The sequence below is a fragment of the Dipodomys ordii genome, unplaced genomic scaffold (assembly GCF_000151885.1).
Source record: "Dipodomys ordii isolate 6190 unplaced genomic scaffold, Dord_2.0 Scaffold147, whole genome shotgun sequence".
NCBI classification, from domain to species: domain Eukaryota; kingdom Metazoa; phylum Chordata; class Mammalia; order Rodentia; family Heteromyidae; genus Dipodomys; species Dipodomys ordii.
In genome coordinates, this window is record NW_012267363.1 from 1,581,852 (window position 1) to 1,599,317 (window position 17,466).

The window sequence follows — 17,466 nt, forward strand, 5'->3', positions numbered from 1 at the left end:
AGTTCATGAGACTCTTATCTCCAATGAGCCTCCAAAAAGTTGGAAGTAGAGGTGTGGCTCAAGTGGTAGAGTACTAGCCTTGAATGAAAATGCTCAGGGAGCACACGAGGCTCTCAGTTCAAGCTCTAATACCTGCATCCCCTCCTCCCAAAATGCAGCCTGTTAGCAAAAAAGACAGAAAAGGGGACTCCAGATAGTAAAACGAGCAGGAAGAACCTTAACAAAGCTACTCTTTTGCATTACTGAGCTTAAGGAGGCAACAATCCAGCTTGAAAGTTTTGGCAAGGAGTTGAATAGTATAAAAAATGATACTATATTTGAAAAATAGAAAAAATTGATGTTAAGCATTTAATGTATGGTTTTCAAGCAAGTTAGGCCAGTTTAAATTCTGTAAGGAGACAGAATGAAGTTCAGAGAAACAAAGATTGAAATAGAGGAAAGAAAAAGTAGGAAAAAATGGAAGAAATTAGAACGTGTAACATACATTTTACTGGAGACCCAGAATTAAAGATAGGATGTTGGGACATAGTAGCAAGAATGAGATAAATTGTAGTGGAGAACATTCAAAATCTGAAGAAATATACTGTGTTCTTAATACACTGTGGTGTGTGTGTGTGTGTGTGTGTGTGTGTGTGTGTGTGTGTATGTGAGATATGCCAGGTGCTAAAGCCTATGATCCAGGGCATAGGTGACTTGTGACCAGGTGTAAGGGAGATATAATACAAAAACTTGATCTCTATATTGTAAATGACAGAGCAATGGAGCAAGTATGGCCTAGAAGTAGTGTTGAGGCCACAGTTTATGGCTCACTCTTGTAATCTTAGCTACTCAGGGGGATTATGGTTCGAAGCCAGCCAAGGCAGAAAAGTCTGCTAGACATCATCTCCATTTAACCAGCAAAAAGCTGGCTGGAGGCATTCCCCAAATGGTAGAGTGCCAGCAATGAGCAAGAAAGCTGAGCAAGAGTTTGAGGCCCTGATGTAAGCCCTAGTACTGGTGCATGCACACACACGCACACACACACACACACACACAGAGTGATGATGAGATGCTTAGATATCCACACAGAAAAAAATATGACATAGGATCTCTATTTCTTATTGCATACAAAAGTCAGTTCTAGGCGAATTCTGTGTGTGTGTACAGGTAGGTAATAGGGATTGAATGCAGGGCTTTCTGTGGGTTAATTGGAGATGAGTTTCTCACAGACTTTCCTGACTGGCTTTAAACTGAGATCCTCATATTTCACCCTCCTAAGTATCTAGGATTAAAAGGCATGAGCCACCAGCACTTGATGTCCTGGTGCTTTTTGATGAAGTAGGTCTTTGATAGCCCTGTTCTTTTGAAATGTATCTCTCTTCCAGAGTAATTTTATCCCTGAACTCTTTTGCTAAAATTCCTGGGGCAGTTAAGTCCAGGCCTGTCCCTGTAGTGACTGTCAAGATCATACACCCAGGAGTTTACTTGCTCCTTTCATTCAGTCTAACCTTTTCTTTGCTGGAATTTGAACTCAGGGCCTCAGCTTGCTTGTTAGGCTAGAGCTCTATCACCTGAGCCACATTTCCAGCCCAGCTTTTTGCTAATTTTTTTTTCCCCAGAAATGAGTCTCAAATACTTTTCTGCCATGCCTGGCTTTTAAGCTAGATTCCCCGGATCTCAGCCTCCTGAGTAGCTAGAATTACAAGTATGAGCCACACCCCTGGGAGCATATATTCATCCAGTTTGTTGCATGGTGGAGATACTCTGAATAGCAGTTTCTTTTTTATTGATGAATAAATATACCATTGTGTGTATGTGTGTATGTGTGTGTGTGTGTGTATTTCAATTTGTTTATTCATTCAGTGGTTGTTTGGCATCTGAATAGGATTAATCCTTCTAGAAACGAGGTTGAAGGGAGCACCATAGGCCCTTGATCCTTGTTGGATATATATGTGATGGATATTTCTTCCAAGTCTATGGGTTACCTGCTGTGTGTGTGTGTGTGTGTGTGTGCACGCACACACACGTGCACACACACATGCGTGTGTGAGTACTGGGGCTTGAATTCATAGCCTGAGTGCTATGACTTGTCCTTTTTGCTCAAGTTTACACTCTACAACATAACCACAAATTGTCTTGGTTTTTAGTGGTTAATTGGAGGTACAGAGTCTTAGGGATTTTTCCTGCTTTGGCTGGTTTTGAACTATCATCCTCAGATCTCAGCCTCTTGAGTAGTTAGGATTACAGGGGTGAGCCACCAGTAGCCAGCTTAAGCTTATTACATATTGAGAAGCATTGTGGTAGTTTTTGAAGAATGAGGGTAATGATCCTAACTCTCTCACAGCTTCTCCATCCCCTGCTAGGTGTGGGGCTATAGACTCATTTTCTGTCTGTGACATACTCCACATCCCAGACTGAACCTCTAAGTGTTGTGATGTTTGCTGCTGGGGTTGAGGGTAGGCAGGCGCCCAATGAGCCCCCCCCCCCAACTTGCTAAAATCTACCTTCTCAGTCACCAAGCAGTTCCAGCCCTCTCCTGAATACACATCCTTCCCCCAGCCTCAGTTTCCTTGTTTGTAGAGCTGCTGAAATTATATCCATATATCTATCTGAAGAAGGAAAGTGTTGGGGCGGGTTCTGAAGAGCACCGGGCCCACGGAAACAGTACAATAAAACCCCATAATCGCCATGGCCATTCAGAGCTCTGTCCCCCAGGAAAAGCCCCTGGACACCAGTTGCCTTTCCAATCAGCTGTACCTCCAAACACCCTGCATAATCCAGTCCGCCTTCTTCCAGGTGGGACTTCCCTGCCCTTCCAGCTCTGCGCCCCTAGGCAGCGTGCACTCAGAAGTCTTCTCCAGCATGTCCCTTTGTTGCAGGGAATTGTCCTGGTGTTGTCTGACCACTGGGCCTGTGAGTTTTCAAATCCAAGGCTGTCTTGTCTTGATCACTTAGCCCTTGGCACAGTGCCTGGCACTTTGGAGGATGCTCAATCAACGTTTGCAAAATGAAATTCTCGATGGGTCCAGCAGGTGTCCACTCCTCCACTGTCAGCGATCAGAGTCTGTTCAGGAGGTGGGGCCTAAGGGTGGCCGGCTGGGCTGTGCCAGGGGCTAGGGTCCCACCCAGTACGGAGGGGTTGCGGTCAGAGCAGCGCTCCAGCCCTTCCTGTCCAGTCCCTCCCCGCCCCTTCTCTTTCCCTCCCCGCCCTTCTCCGTAGCCACTCCGTTCCTCCTCAATTCGTAAAGGCCACGCCCACAGACTCCGCCCACCACAGACCCCGCCCACCGCACAGGCCCCTCCCTGCCCGCCCCGCCCCCGCCCGCAAAGCCGCGCCAGGGAGGGGCCCACGGAGGCGGAGCCAGCAGCGGCTGAGGCTCCCGCGCGGCTCTGGGTCGCTGAGCCCAGATCCCGGCGGCGCGACGAGGTAAGGAGCAGCTGCAGACAAGGGAGCGGGTTCCGCTGCAAAGGGGTGGGCCGAGACCCGCCCCTCGCAAGTAGGACAGCCTGGTGGCCCACCCGACCCCAGCTGGGGGACTCAGTCCCCTGCCTGCGCACCCCCCCCATTCCCTCCATCCCGCGCCCCCATCCCGTGCGCTCCACTCCGCACCCCCTCCCTCCGAGCATCCCCAGGGCTCTGCTCCCCCTGGCCCAGCCACGCGCCTTGTTGGTCCCACAGGTTCCTGCCTTAGGCGGCTCGAGTCTGGGCTCGGCCTCCTTGGGGCGGGGAGGAGGGGGCGCCTCCGGAAGCCGCCCGGGGTGAGCCCCGCGCGGGGCGGGGGCCGGAGGCTCTGGGTACCATTCTTCTGCCTCGTAGCGAATGTCACCGTGCTCAGCGCGGCTCAGGCTGGCTCCATGTTTGTGGAATGAATGAATCACGACTCTCTTGTCCTCTTCTGGAGGATTTATTATTATTATTATTATCATTATTATTTGGAGGTCCACGTGCTGCAGAGTATCTGGGGGGGATGTCTCTTGAGCTAGAGTACCCCTCTTCCTGCGTAGCTGAAACCCCGCTTTTCGTTCTCCATGTCTTCTCTTCACTCCATTCTGGAGGCTTCCTTTGGGTTGGGGAGGGAGGTATGGAATGGGGCAGAGTGGTTTTGTAGGCCCAGTCAGGTACTTGTTGAAGGGGTGTTGTAGCCAGGGACTGGAGCAGGGAGTCTTAGAAGGTAGCTAAAGTGGGGAGGACCTCTGGGGAGAGCTGGGGTAGGCAAGGCCATTTGCATGACCAAGGCTAGCTGGAAGTGCCAATCTGAGGTTGGATTCTGGTCCATGAGTTACTTATTGAACCCTTTGGCGCCTCAGTTTCTTTATCAGAAAAATGGGAATATTGGTATTCATTTTTCAGGGTTTTGCACAGTTTTGGAAATACGGTGTGTGAAATACCCAGCTTGTCCTATGGAGGGCTCTCAGTAAATCATGTTTTTTGTTTACCTTGCTCTCTGAGGGAAAAAAAGTGAGCAGAGATATTTGGCTCCCATTTCTTCTGTCCCTAAAATTGACCATAGACAGAATCAGGTGATATGTGGTAAGTATTGAGTGAATATGTCACCCCCCCTTCCCACATCTCATTTCTATCTGCAGAGAGAGCTCAGGAACCGGCATAGGCATGCCAGTGCTGTCAGAGGACTCTGGTGAGTGCCCCCTATGGCCAAATTAGCTATAGCCTTAAACAGAAGCTCACCAGACTGGGGTCTCCTAGAGCTAGAAAGGAACCAGGCTCTTTGCTGGTGCTGCCTCCAGACTACCCTATCTGAAAACCTTGGGGAAAAGAGGTCTACATGGGTTCCCTGACAGGAAGTCCTGCTGAGTTTATGTGCTTCCTTCTCTGTGTGTGTGTGTGTGTGTTTGTGTGTGTGTGTGTGTGTTTGTGTGTGTGTGTGTGTATGTGTATACTGGGGCTTGAACTCAGGGTCTGTGTGCTTTAGTTTTTTCACTCAAGGCTGGTGTTCTGCCACTTGAGACACAGCTCCATTTCCGGCTTTTTACTGATTAATTGGAGATGAGTTTCACAGACTTTCCTACCCTTTGGGCTGGCTTTGAACTGCTGCCCTCCTATCTCAGCCTTCTGAGTAGTTAGGATTACAGATGTGAGCCACCAGCACCCAGTACTACCTCGTTTTTCTTGTTCTCTCTTTAGGTTTGCATGAAACCCTGGCGCTGCTGACCTCGCAGCTCAGGCCTGACTCCAACCACAGGGAAGAGATGGGCTTCCTGAGGGATGTTTTCAGTGAGAAAAGCCTGGGCTACCTGATGAAGGTGAACACCTGCTTGAGCCCACTTCCCTCTTTAGGGATGGCTCCTCCTAGCTCTCTGACACCTGAGCTATCCCCCTGCCTCAGGAAGACCTTCACAAGCTCACTTGACAGGACTTTCTCTAAGGCTGCCCTGTGGTTGACCACAGCCAGGGATGGGGGATCTTTGGGGTCCAGAGTAAACTGAAAATCAGATGTTTTTGCAGATTCATGAGAAGCTGCGTTATTATGAGAGGCAAAGTCCAACCCCAGTTCTGCACAGCGCTGTGGCCCTCGCAGAGGATGTGAGTCTCCCAGGTTTTTCCTTCTGATGACAACCCCATTTCCTATCCGTAGGCTCCTTCTTGCTTTGTCACCATTGCTTAGCTTGGAAATGTTAGGGGTTGAGAACCCAAAGTTGAAGAGGTGTTTCCTTCTTGTTCCTTTTTCCTTTCTTCTCTTCCTTTGGTCTCCTAATAGGCACAGAGGATGGAGGACCTTGTAAGCTTTGGCTGGGCTGGGAAATCTGGTGTTGTTCTCCCTTCCCCTGCCCCTTACTGTGTATTTTGGAGCAAGCCTGTGTCCTTAGCTAGAAAAGGAGAGGATTAGATGGAATCAGCAATTCTCCAGCTGTTCTGAGAACTGGCACCATGACTAGATCAAACCATCAGCTCAGGTCCTGTCCTTTGGGAGGCCAACATGAAGTGTGTGCCTAGTACTGGCTTAGGCCTCTCTCTCTCTTTCTCTCTCTCTCTCCTTCTGTGTGTGTGTCTGTGTTTGTACTAGAACTGGGGCTTGAACTCAGGGCCAGGGTGCTTCCCCTGAGCTTTTTACATCAAGATTAGCATTCTACCATGTGAGCGCAGCTCCACTTCCATTTCTTTTTTGTTGTTGTTGTTGGTTGTGGAGCTTGAACTCTGGGCTTGGGCGCTGTTCCTGTGCTCTTCAGCTCAAGGCGAGTTGAGATCACCCAGTTCCCAGGCAAGGTGCCACCTTGTCACTAGTTCCTGACCTTAAACAGGTCACTAACAGACAAGGCTAAGTTCAAGTCTGGGCTGTGCCACTAATGAGCTATGTGACCTTGGACAAGGTATTTAATCTCTCTGGGCCTCGGATGTTTCCTCTGTTACAGTGGCAAAACGATAGAACTCACTGCATCTAATTTGTTACAGGGATTGAGTGAAAAGGCCCTAAAAAGCAACAACACACAGCAGGGGCTTAATAAATTAGGTGCTCCTGAGCTGGGCACTGGTGGCTTACATCTGTAATCTGGGCTACTCAGGAAGCTGAGATCTGAGCATCCAGATTTAGAGCCATCTCAGGCAGATAAATCTGACTCATTTCCATTGAACCAACAAAAAGGCTGACAGTGGAGGTGTGGCTCAAGTGGTAGAGGGCCAGCCAGCCCTGATCAAAACAAAGCTAAGCAAGACTGTAAGACTCCAAGTTCACTCCCCTGTACTGATGTACACACACACACACACACACACACACACACACACACACACACACACACACACACACACGTCAGCTCCTAGTAGGATTGCCCTGTAGACCTGCTTGAGCTTGCCTGCCCCCTGCCATAATTTCCCCAAAGCCTCCATTGATCTGAGGGTGGCTGAGGGTCTAATGTGCTCCTGGGTACTCAGTGTTTCCTGGGGGAACCCATTTCTAAAGCCCAGGGAAGGGATTTTCCCAAAGGACTCAGGCAGACTTGGGCAGGGGCACCCCAGCCTACTGAGACATTCTGTCTCCTTCCCTTGCAGGTGATGGAGGAGCTGCAGGCCGCCTCCGTGCACAGCGAGGAGAGGGAGCTGCTGCAGCTGCTGTCCACCCCCCACCTCAGGGTAGTCACGCCGCAGGCCCTGCCCACCCACACAGCCCTGTCTCCTGGGGTGGGGGCGGAGGGAGGGCTAGGTCCTTAGGCTGAGAGGAGGTGGCTTCCACATGAAGGATCTTCAGCACTGATGTCTGAAGGAGGGGAGTGGTATCTCGAGCCTTTGACCCCTGCCTAGCCACTCCTCCCCTGGCCCCATAATGTGTGGGGCTCACTGTTTTCTTTGCTTCGTGCCAGGCTGTACTGGTGGTACATGATACAGTGGCCCAGAAGAATTTTGACCCTGTTCTGCCTCCCCTGCCTGATAATCTTGATGAAGATTTTGATGAGGAATCAGTGAAGATTGTTCGCCTGGTAAAGAATAAGGAGCCATTGGTATGTGGTGCTCAACCTCTCTCTCCCTGCCCTTGCTTCTCCCCCCACCCCCACCTCTACTCCTGAAGTTTTCAGGGTGTCAGACTTTTGTGTGTAGAGTACCCCCCTCCACCCCAGCTGTGGCTGAGGCCTTTAACACAGTGATCAACCTGCACATCTGTCCAGGGTAGTGATGATCATTAAGCTTAGAACTAGAAGTTATGGTCCAAATGTAGCCCACAGCTTGGAAGGTTTTTTTTTTTTTGTTTTTTTGTTTTTTGTTTTTTGTTTTCTGATGTTGCTGATTCATATTACAGTGGAGTTGAGTAGTTGCAACAGAGATAGTGTAGTCCCCAAGCCTGGTATTTTTATTAGGTCCTTCATAGAAAAAGTTACCGATCCCTGCTGTGAATAATGAGGCAGCAGGGCCATTCTTTTCCTCAGCTAACAGGCGATCATTTTGCTACTGGTTCAGCACTAATTGGGCAAAGAGACAGGTTGTTTCTTAGATGGAGGGAAGAGGTGGAAATACGGAGAACTTAGTCCAGAGAATTCCACAGTTTCAGTTTTCCCAGATGATCTGCAACTAGCCATATCTGCACACAAGATGAGGCTCTTTTCTTTGTCTCTGTGTTCTTGTCACACATGGGGCCACCACCGTAGAGTTGGTGTTATACCAGGAGCCCTGTGGTGCCTGTATCATGTTAGGGGCCAGCAGTTCAGAGAGGACTAAGGGCTGCACCGAGATGCTTGAGAGTTCCTAGGTCTGAGGACCAAGAATGGACTGCCTCTCTTGCTTTTGTGCTTTAGATAGGCAACATGAATAAAGTTCATAAAGATGTACCTGTAGTCCTGGCTTACTTAGGAGGTGAAGGCAGAAGGATTTCAAGTGAATTCAAGGCTAGCATAGGCAAAGTTAGTAAGACTGTCTCAAAAACATAATACAAGCTTAGCACCTCTGGTTTCTCTTGTCTGTAATCCTAACTGCTTAGGAGGCTGAGGTCTGAGAATTTAGGTTCAAAGCCAGCAACAAGCAAAAACATCCATGAGACTCTTGTCTCCAACTAACCGGCAAAAAGCCAAAAGAGTAGGTGTGGCTTAACTGGTAGAGCACCTTCCTTGAGCAAAAAGGCTAAAAGACAGTGCCCAGGCCCTACTCTCAAGCCCCACTGCCAGCACCACAGAAAAAAAGGGGAGTTGGAGGTGTGGCTTAAGTGCACTTGCTTAGCAACAGTGAGGACCTGGATTCAATCCCCAGTACTACTTTCCCCCTCCAAAAACAAAAACAAAACACCAAAAAATGTGAAAATGCGTTTGCAGGTTGTACCAATAATAAAGGGTTAACATGTGTTGAGCCCTTACTGTATATGAAGTGCTGTGCCATCTTGCATTCATTCAGAGAAGAGAGGGGACTTCCTTGCTAAAGCCATGTGCTTTTTGTCAGTGGGTTCATACCTAGTCCAACGGCAGTCCTCAGGTCTCAACCTCACCTGTACCCTGGCATCAACACTCATCAAGTGCAAGAAATTGAGGGCTCATGAAGTAGTGCCTTGCTCAGTCCCAATGCCATCTCCTCCCTGATTGGTGGGCCAACTCTTGGTCCTGAAGCTCTGGCAGGGGCATAATTGGTTCCTCTTGGCAACAACAGAAGGCTCAGGAACACTGTGATGGGCTTGAGGCAGGTTGTGAATTCGCTAGCACATACTGTCCTCATTATTAAATGACCGCCAGAGGCAGAGGCCCCCCTGTGAGAGAAAGAAAGCACTGGATTCAGCGTCACAAAAAGCTTTCCACCTTTTCTGTCCAGGTGACCTTGAGGATGCTTATACCTGACTTTGAGGATGCTTATTGTCTCTGCTTTAGTTTCTCATCTCAGGGATTTTGTGCTTTGTAAGGTGTGAGTTGTAGAGCTTTACTTAGGAGGCAGATGCTGGTTTTACTGGCTCCACAGCCTTGGGAAGGCCCTCACTGAGTCACCTTCTGGAGTGTGGAGGTCATTGTTGGGGTCTAGGGTCCAAGAGCCTATCCTCCGTTCTGTCTTCCATGTAGGGTGCCACCATCCGTCGGGATGAGCATTCAGGGGCTGTCGTCGTGGCTAGGATCATGCGTGGGGGTGCAGCAGACCGGAGTGGTAAGTGGTAACAATGTGATGTCAGCTTGGCTGGGAGTAGGGGGTTGTTCCAGAGATTTTCCTCTTTCCTCCATTGCTCTCTTTCTCTCTATTCTTGGGTCATTTATTTGGGATGTAGTTTGGGGAATGTCCTAAGCTCAATAGAATTTTATTTTATTTACCTTATTTTTGGTGCAGGCATTGGGGATTGAGCTCAGAGCCTGGGTGCTGTCCCTCAGCTTTTTTACTCAAGGTTGATGCTCTACCACTTAAGCTATATCTCTTATTTCCAGCTTTTTGGTCATTAGTTGGAGATAAGAGTCTTAACCAACTTTCCTGTTTGGGTTGGCTTTGAACTGTGATCCGCAGAACTCAGCCTCCTGAGTAGCTAGGATTACAGGCATGAGCCACTGGTACCCAGCTCTCAGTAGAAATTTAACTAAAAACCTAGTAGGCCTGAAGTCATTTGGGGACTATCAGGAAGAGGTTTATGTTCTAGCTTTATGCCAAGGCCCTTTGGGGTACTGCCCTGCCCCGATCATTGTTTTGTTGAGTTGCTCGGTAAGGGGCCGGGTGTTCATGTCCCAGATTAGCTGAGGTGGAAAACAGGTTGAGAATCACTGGTGTGTGGGGGAGCTGAGCCAGAAGGCAAGCCTGCTGGTGTAGGGGATGGTACCCTCCAAGTCTTGGGCATCAGTGTGGGAGGCCTGGACTAGCACTCCCCAAATACCACTGAGCACACAGCATCCCTGAGCTTCATGCGGACTCTGAGTCAGAAGCCAACATTTTGTACCCTCCCTGCAGCTACTGCTGCTGCTGGCCCAGTGCCCACTGCGACAGCAAATAGGGCTCCAGTATGCAAGGACACGTCATTAAAGCAGAGGCTAGTACCCAGAGTGCTGGGTATCATGGTGCACTTCTATAGTCCCAGCTACATTGGAAGCTGAGGCGGAGGATTACTTGAGTACGAGAGTTCAAGACTAGGCTAGTCGACATAGACAGACCTGGATAGGTATGCCTACACTCTTGATGACATTTATTTATTTATTTTGCTGGTCTGGGGGCTTGAACTCAGGGCCTGGCTGTCCCTGAGCCTCTTTGTGCTCAAGGCTAACACTCATCACTTTGAGCTACAGTGCCACTTCTGGCTTTTTCTGACTAGTTTATTGAAGGTATGAGTTTTATGGATTCTCTTGCCCAAGCTGGTTTTGAACCTCAATCCTCAGATCGCAGCCTCTTCAGTAGCTAAGATTAAAGGCGTGAGCCACTGGTGCCCCGCTTGATTTATTTATTTTTTGTCAGTCATGGGGCTTGAATTCTGGGTCTGGGTGCTGGGTCTCAGCTCTTCAGCTCAAGACTAGCACTCTACCACTTGAGCCACAGCGCCACTTCCAGTTTTCCAGTGTTTTTTTGGAGATAAGAGTTTTTTCGGGCTTTCCTGCTCGGGCTGGCTTTGAACTGCAATCCTCATATCTCAAGCTCCTGAGTAGCTAGGGTTACAGGCGTGAGCCACCGCGCCCAGCTGCTTGGTGACATTTTTAAGGGAGACTTTAAGTTTCTTTATTAAGATTTAAGAAGACCATTCCTGAGTGTGCCTGAAAACTAAGAAAGTGCAGCATTAATGATCTTTTTTGGTATGTGTGCCATAATTGGGGCTTGAGCTTTTTTGCTCAATTCTACAGCTCCACTTCTAGCTTTATGCTTGTTAATTGGAGCTCTCAGATTTGTCTGCCCAGGCTGGGACTTTTAATTCTCAGATCTTAGCCTCCTGAATAGCTAGAATTACAGGTGTGAGCCACTGGGGCCCAGATAAAGATAATTCTAAAGAAGAAGAGATTGGGCTTGGCTCATTGCTCAAGTGGTAGAGCACCTACCTATTAAGGACAAAGCCCTGAGTTCAACTCACAGTCCCCTCCCCCCTCCAAAAATAAAGCAGAAGGCATGCAGTTTTCTGTGCCAAAAGTGACTAGCTGCTTACTGGCTCTGTTATTTCTTAGTAGCATGGCCTTGGGCAAACTGCCACTTCTTCCTGGCTGGCAGCTGCCAGCTTGTACAGGAAGGCCTGGGGGAGGGAGAGGGGGAAGGCAAGGGGGGGTTATGATGCTGAGAACCTGCCAAGCACACAGAATGTTACAGTCTGTTCCAGCCTCATTACCCTTCCCTCAGGCTTTAGACCATGAGTCTGTCCTGCAGTGGGTTCCTCAGCGCCCAGGGCTCTGAGCTCAGGGCCGAGGCCCCTTTCTATGCTGACAGGTTGGTCCCTGTGTCTCCCAGGACTGGTGCACGTTGGTGATGAGCTCCGAGAAGTGAATGGAATCGCAGTGCTGCACAAGCGGCCAGACGAGATCAGTCAGATTCTGGTGTGTGTTGCATGTGTGTTGGGAAATGGGGACTTTTTGGAGAATTGCAGAGCAGGGAGCTTTCCAGAGCCAGGGTAGATTTGGCTCAACCAATGTCTCATGAGGCAGCGGCAAGCAAAGTAGCCTTGCGGTGTTCCCTGGGGTGTGGAATCAGGAATGAAAAGACTAGAACTTGCAGTCCACCTGCTTCTCCCAGGCCTTCTCTTCAGCATAGCCGTTTTCACTACCTATCCCTTTTTCTGAGCACTCTTCTGGGTTCTGGATTTGAACCCTGGTTCTGCAACTTTCTGGCTGTGTGGCCTTGGACCCAAGTCAGGTGAGACTCCATTTCCTTTGCTATAGAGAGAACTCAAGACAATCTCTCAACCAGTGCCTGGTTATCCTTAGCAGTGAACATCAGGAGAAGATAAAACTTTTAGAGGTGAAAATGACCTACCTGGTTCATTTGGGGGAAATCTTTAATTTTTTATTTTTTGGGTCCGGTCGTGGGGCCTGAACTCTGGGCCTGGGCGCTGTCCCTCAGGTCTTAAAGCTCAAGGCTAGCACTCTACCACTTGAGCCACAGTGCCACTTCTGGCTTTTTTCCCCCTGCTTATGTGGTGCTGAGGAATCAAACCCAGGGCCTCAGGCATGCAAGGCAAGTGCTCTACCACTGAGCTACCTTCCCAGTCCTTGGGGGGAATCTTGAGTCAAAACTAGAATCAGGAAAAGGTCAGGGCTCTGTCCTGTTTGTCCTAGGGTATCAATATGCTGCCCTTTCCTAACTTCAGAGGGTTTCAGGATCAAACACAGAATTACAGCTGAAGAGAGCAGGCCTACCTTCAGTCCTGTTGTGGGGAACACACATGTAGCCTGGCCCTTCAGTCTTTTTTTTTTTTTTGGTCGTAGGGCTTGAACTCAGGGCCTAGATACTGTCCCTGAGCATTTTTGTTCAAGGCTAGTGTTCTACCACTTTGAGCCACAGTACTACTTCTGGTTTTTGAGTGGTTAATTAAAGATAAGAGTCTCATGGACTTTTCTGCCTGGGCTGGCTTCGAATCATGATTCTCAGATCTCTGAGTAACTATGATTACAGGTGTGAGCTACTGGTACCTGGCTCTGGCCCTTCACTCTTTTAGCTGAAGTGTGGGCTGTGGGCTATGGGCATTGACCCGTACAATCATCTGGGCCTTCAGAGTAGTGGTGAGCCATGGGGAGAGAATCTGGCTGGTGTGCCCTCAGGATCTGACAGTATTCTCCCCCTAGACCCTGGCCTTTGGGTGCAGGATCTCTGGAAGAAAGGGAACCTCCCAGAAAGGTCAGAGTGGTTTGAGATTGGAGAACTGTGGAGAAAATGGGAGCAAAGAGGAAAGGACTTACCAAGGAATAGCCCCAGGACAGGGAAAACAGAGGAAAATGAAATAGAAGATTATTATAATGGCCTGAGTTAAGCTGGAGGTGTGGCTCCATTAGGAGAGTGCCATCCATGAGCAGAAAAAGACGAGCAAGAATGCAAAGCTCTGAATGTAAGCCCTGTTAACTCCCCTTCTGCCCCCTACCCCCTACCCCCATATATGCACATGATATGAGAAAAGCAAGAAGGGAGCTTTGAGGGCCTCATAAGTCAGGAGAGATAGAGAGCTAGAATTTAAATGCATGTCATGTTCATAACATTCTCATGTAAAATCTTGTGTCTCTTTGTCCCATGGAAAGGCAGACACCTGATGTCAAAGTTTTACTAATTCAGCCAGGCCACAGGGGAGGAGGATACAGGTCTGACTTTCACTCTGATCAGTTCTTAGACACACACTCAGGGAAGGTGAAGCCTAGAAGACAATGAGTGATTGTTTCCTCTTGTTTTAGGCCCAATCCCAGGGCTCTATCACCCTCAAGATCATCCCAGCCACCCAGGAGGAGGACCGCTTCAAGGAGAGCAAGGTATGGGGAGGTGGGCTAGGGGACAAGGATGTATATGCTAGATCCAGGTCATCTGCAGATCATGTCATTCAGAACAGATCATGCATGTGGCCCCCGTAATCTGCCCAGCAGAAGACTTTAATTCACTCACAAGATGATGCATGTGTTTGTGCCCTGTCTTTCTAAACTGGATTTGACATAGTTTATTAATAAGAGAACAACGCTAGTTATATTAAAGTAAGAAATGGGGGCCATCAGGAGGAGAAGGGGCTGGGGACTGGTGGCTCCACACTATAATCCTAGTTACTCAGGAAGCTGAGATCTGAAGGTTGTAGTTTCAAGCCAGTCTGGGCAGAAAAGTCCATAAAACTCTTAATCTCCAATTGACCAAAAATCTGGTTAGGCTGCCAGCCTTGAACAAAAAAGCCTGAAGTTCAAGCCCCAGTATTGGTATATATACGCATACAAAAAAGTGGTTTATATAGATGGGCTGTAACCTTAGGAGATACTAACGTAGGATCAGGGAAGGGAGGGCAGGGAAGGAAGCCATGCTCTAACATGCCATCCAGCAAGTCACTGCCGTGGCACCTGCAGCTTAATCCTGCAGAGAAATTCAGGGAACCCCTGTAGAACACATGCCTCTGTCACCCCAGTCAACAGCCTCAGGGAGCTGGGGCGATTTATACAGAAACTGCTGCCTGGATACATTGGGGATTAATTTTTAAGCAGTTTCTTCCTGCTGGATTAGAGAAGAGAATCCCCATTCCACCCCCCCCCCATCTCTCCCAGTGGCCAGAGGAAGTGAGTCCTTAGGCAAAGAGATTCAGGGATTGGCATCACAACAGCAACTAAGGGCTACTGAAGTAGTCCAGTGGGAAGGACCCCTCACTATCTAAGAGATAACCCCTGCAAAAGTGATGAGAAGTTCTTAAAGGTATGTTTTTTAAAAGAAGGTTGTGATCCTTTGACACAGAGGAAGGATCAGTTTCCTTGAACAAGAAAATGAGCTAGATACTGGTGGCTTACTCCTATACTCTTTGCAATTCAAAGCTAGTGTGGCTGGAAACTCTGTGAGACTCTTATCTCCAGTGAACCATCAAAAAGCTGGAAGTAGAGCTGTGGTTCAAGTGGTAGAATGCCAGCCTTGAATGAAAAAGCTAAAGGACAGCAGACTAGAGCCCTGAAATCAGGTCCTAGTACTGGCACAAAAAGGAAGGAAGGAAGGGAGGGAGGGCGGGAGGGAGGAAGGGAGGGGGGGAGGAAGGAAGAGAAGAAGATTGGAAAGAGAAAGTTTTGAGGGGTTGAGAGGGAGGGATTTAAAGGGTGACATTGACCAAGATGCATTGTATTCATAAACTGATTTGTTGAATGGCAAGTCCTTTGTACAATCACCCAAAGATATTTTTTAGCTGGGCGGTGGTAGCTACTCAAGAGGCTAAGATCTGAGGATCGCAGTTTGAAACCAGCCCATGCATGAAAGTTCATGAGACTTATCTCCAATGAATCACCAAAACAGTCAGAAATGGTTTGTGGCTCAAGTGGTAGAGTGCTAGCTTTGAGCAAAAAGAAGTACAGGAACAGCACCCAAGCCCTGAGTTCAAGCCCCAGGACTGGCATAATAATAATAATAATAATAATATTTTAAAAAGAGAAAGTTGCTCATAGGGCTTGTTTATTCATTTTCAATTCTTTTTTTTTTTGGGGGGGTCCAGGCCTGAACTCTGGGCCTGGGCGCTGTCCCTCAGCTCTTCAGCTCAAGGCTAGTGCTCTACAACTTGAGCCAGAGCACCACTTCCGGCTTCTTTTTCTTTTTGCTTATGTGGTGCTGGGGAATCGAACCCAGGGCCTCATGCATGCAAGGCAAGCGCTCTACCACTGAACCACCTTCCCAGCCCCCCCTTTTTTTTTAACAAGGATTTATTTCAGTATATCTGGATAAAATAGGGAGAAATGGAAGGAAAAAGAAAAACCTTCCTGTTCACTTTGTGAGAAATGGTAATGAGCCGGGTGCTGGTGGCTCATGCCTATAATCCTAGCTACTCAAGAGGCAGAGATCTGAAAGTCACCGTTCAAAGACACCTTGTGCAGGAAAGGCTGGGAGACTTATCTCCAATTCATGACCAGAAAACTTGAAGTGGTGCTGTGGCTCACAGTGGTAGAGTACTAGTCTTGAACAAAAAGAGTTCAGAAATAGTAACCAGGCCCTGAGTTCAAGCCCCATGACCACCACCACCACCACCACCAACAAACTCCAGACAAAAAAATGGTAATGAAGTTCCTTTTTTTCTTGACACAGGGTCTTAACTATGTAGCTAGCTTAGGCTGGTCTCAGACTGATGGTTCTTTCTGCCTCAGCCTCGCAAGTTTGAGGACTAAAGGTATACATCACCATACCTGGCTCATTTCTCTATCATGGAAGGATTTCCTGCCCTAAAAATCCTAAGGGTGAAAGGATAGGGAAAGGTGGCATTGTGTTTCTGATTATCTCTCTGTGCTCATGACTCCTTGCTCGCCCTCACTGTGAATGGTCATCCTCACTTGGCCTGTGATGTGGTGTGGACATGTCTGCATCTTTGTATGGGGTGGGTATTTGTCTCACTGCATCTCTTCCCATGCAGGTGTTCATGCGCGCTCTCTTCTACTATGACCCCCGGGAGGACCGAGCCATCCCCTGCCAGGAGGCGGGCCTTCCTTTCCAGCGGAGGCAGGTCCTGGAAGTGGTGAGCCAGGATGACCCCACATGGTGGCAGGCCAAGAGAGTAGGGGATACCAATCTTCGAGCTGGCCTCATCCCTTCCAAGCAGTTCCAGGAGAGGTGGGTCTGGAGTGCCGTCATGGGGTGGTCTAGAGCAGCAGTGGTCCATGTACATGATAAACCCCTTTCTGGCTGCAGAAGCTAAAAAGATCCATTAAATATGGTTCCCTGGGGTGACAATTGGGCTATGTGCTTCTTGTCCACTAGCTAGTGGTGATAGCTGTTTGAGATTTAAATAGATGTGTGGACATTAATGCGTATAGTTGTCTCTCAGTATCACTGGGATTGGCTTCAGGACCTCTGTAAATAACAAAATCAATAGATGATCAAGTCTCTTACATAAAATGATGTTTTGGGTTGTTTTGTTTTGTTGATATTGTCATCTTTAGTGCCTGTCCTGGTGCGTGAACTGAGGGCATGGGCATTGTCCTTGAGTTTTTGTGCCCAAGGCTAATTCTCTACCACTTAAATCACACTTCTACTTCCAACTTTTTTGCTGGTTAATTGGCAATAAGAATCTCATGGACTTTCCTGCCCTGGTTGACTTTGGATTGTAGTCCTCAGATCTCAGCCTCCTAAGGGGCTAGGATTACAGGTGTGAGCCACCAGTACCTGGCTAAAATAGCATAAGACCTACAAACATCTTTCTGTATATTTTATTTATTTAGTTTTTGTGCCAATTCTGGGACTTGAACTCAGGGCCTGGGTATTGTCCCTAATCTTTCCTTTTTTCCCTTAAGGCTAGCACTCTATCACTTGAAACACACCTCCACTTCTGACTTTTTTGCGGGGCAGGGTGGAGGGGAGCAGTGTTTATTTGGAGTTAAAAGTCTCGTGGACTGGGGCTGGGAAGGTGGCTCAGTGGTAGAGCACTTGCCTTGCATGCATGAGGCCCTGGGTTCGATTCCTCAGCACCACATAAGCAAAAAGAAAAAAGC

The 17,466-nt window shown here is 48.4% G+C and overlaps 1 protein-coding gene across 1 annotated transcript in view; it reads left to right on the forward strand.

The window, feature by feature from the left end:
- Positions 1-4,572: 4,572 nt before the first annotated feature.
- The window catches only part of Mpp3 (membrane protein, palmitoylated 3 (MAGUK p55 subfamily member 3)), a 26,661-nt gene continuing 13,767 nt past the window's right edge, over positions 4,573-17,466 (forward strand). The window contains exons 1-9 of the mRNA XM_013031942.1: positions 4,573-4,616; positions 5,123-5,241; positions 5,444-5,521; positions 6,983-7,063; positions 7,291-7,428; positions 9,457-9,538; positions 11,792-11,877; positions 13,720-13,794; positions 16,392-16,599. Coding sequence (XP_012887396.1) covers positions 4,592-4,616; positions 5,123-5,241; positions 5,444-5,521; positions 6,983-7,063; positions 7,291-7,428; positions 9,457-9,538; positions 11,792-11,877; positions 13,720-13,794; positions 16,392-16,599 — 892 coding nt within the window. The 5' untranslated portion in view covers positions 4,573-4,591. The remainder of the gene's footprint in view (positions 4,617-5,122; positions 5,242-5,443; positions 5,522-6,982; positions 7,064-7,290; positions 7,429-9,456; positions 9,539-11,791; positions 11,878-13,719; positions 13,795-16,391; positions 16,600-17,466) is intronic.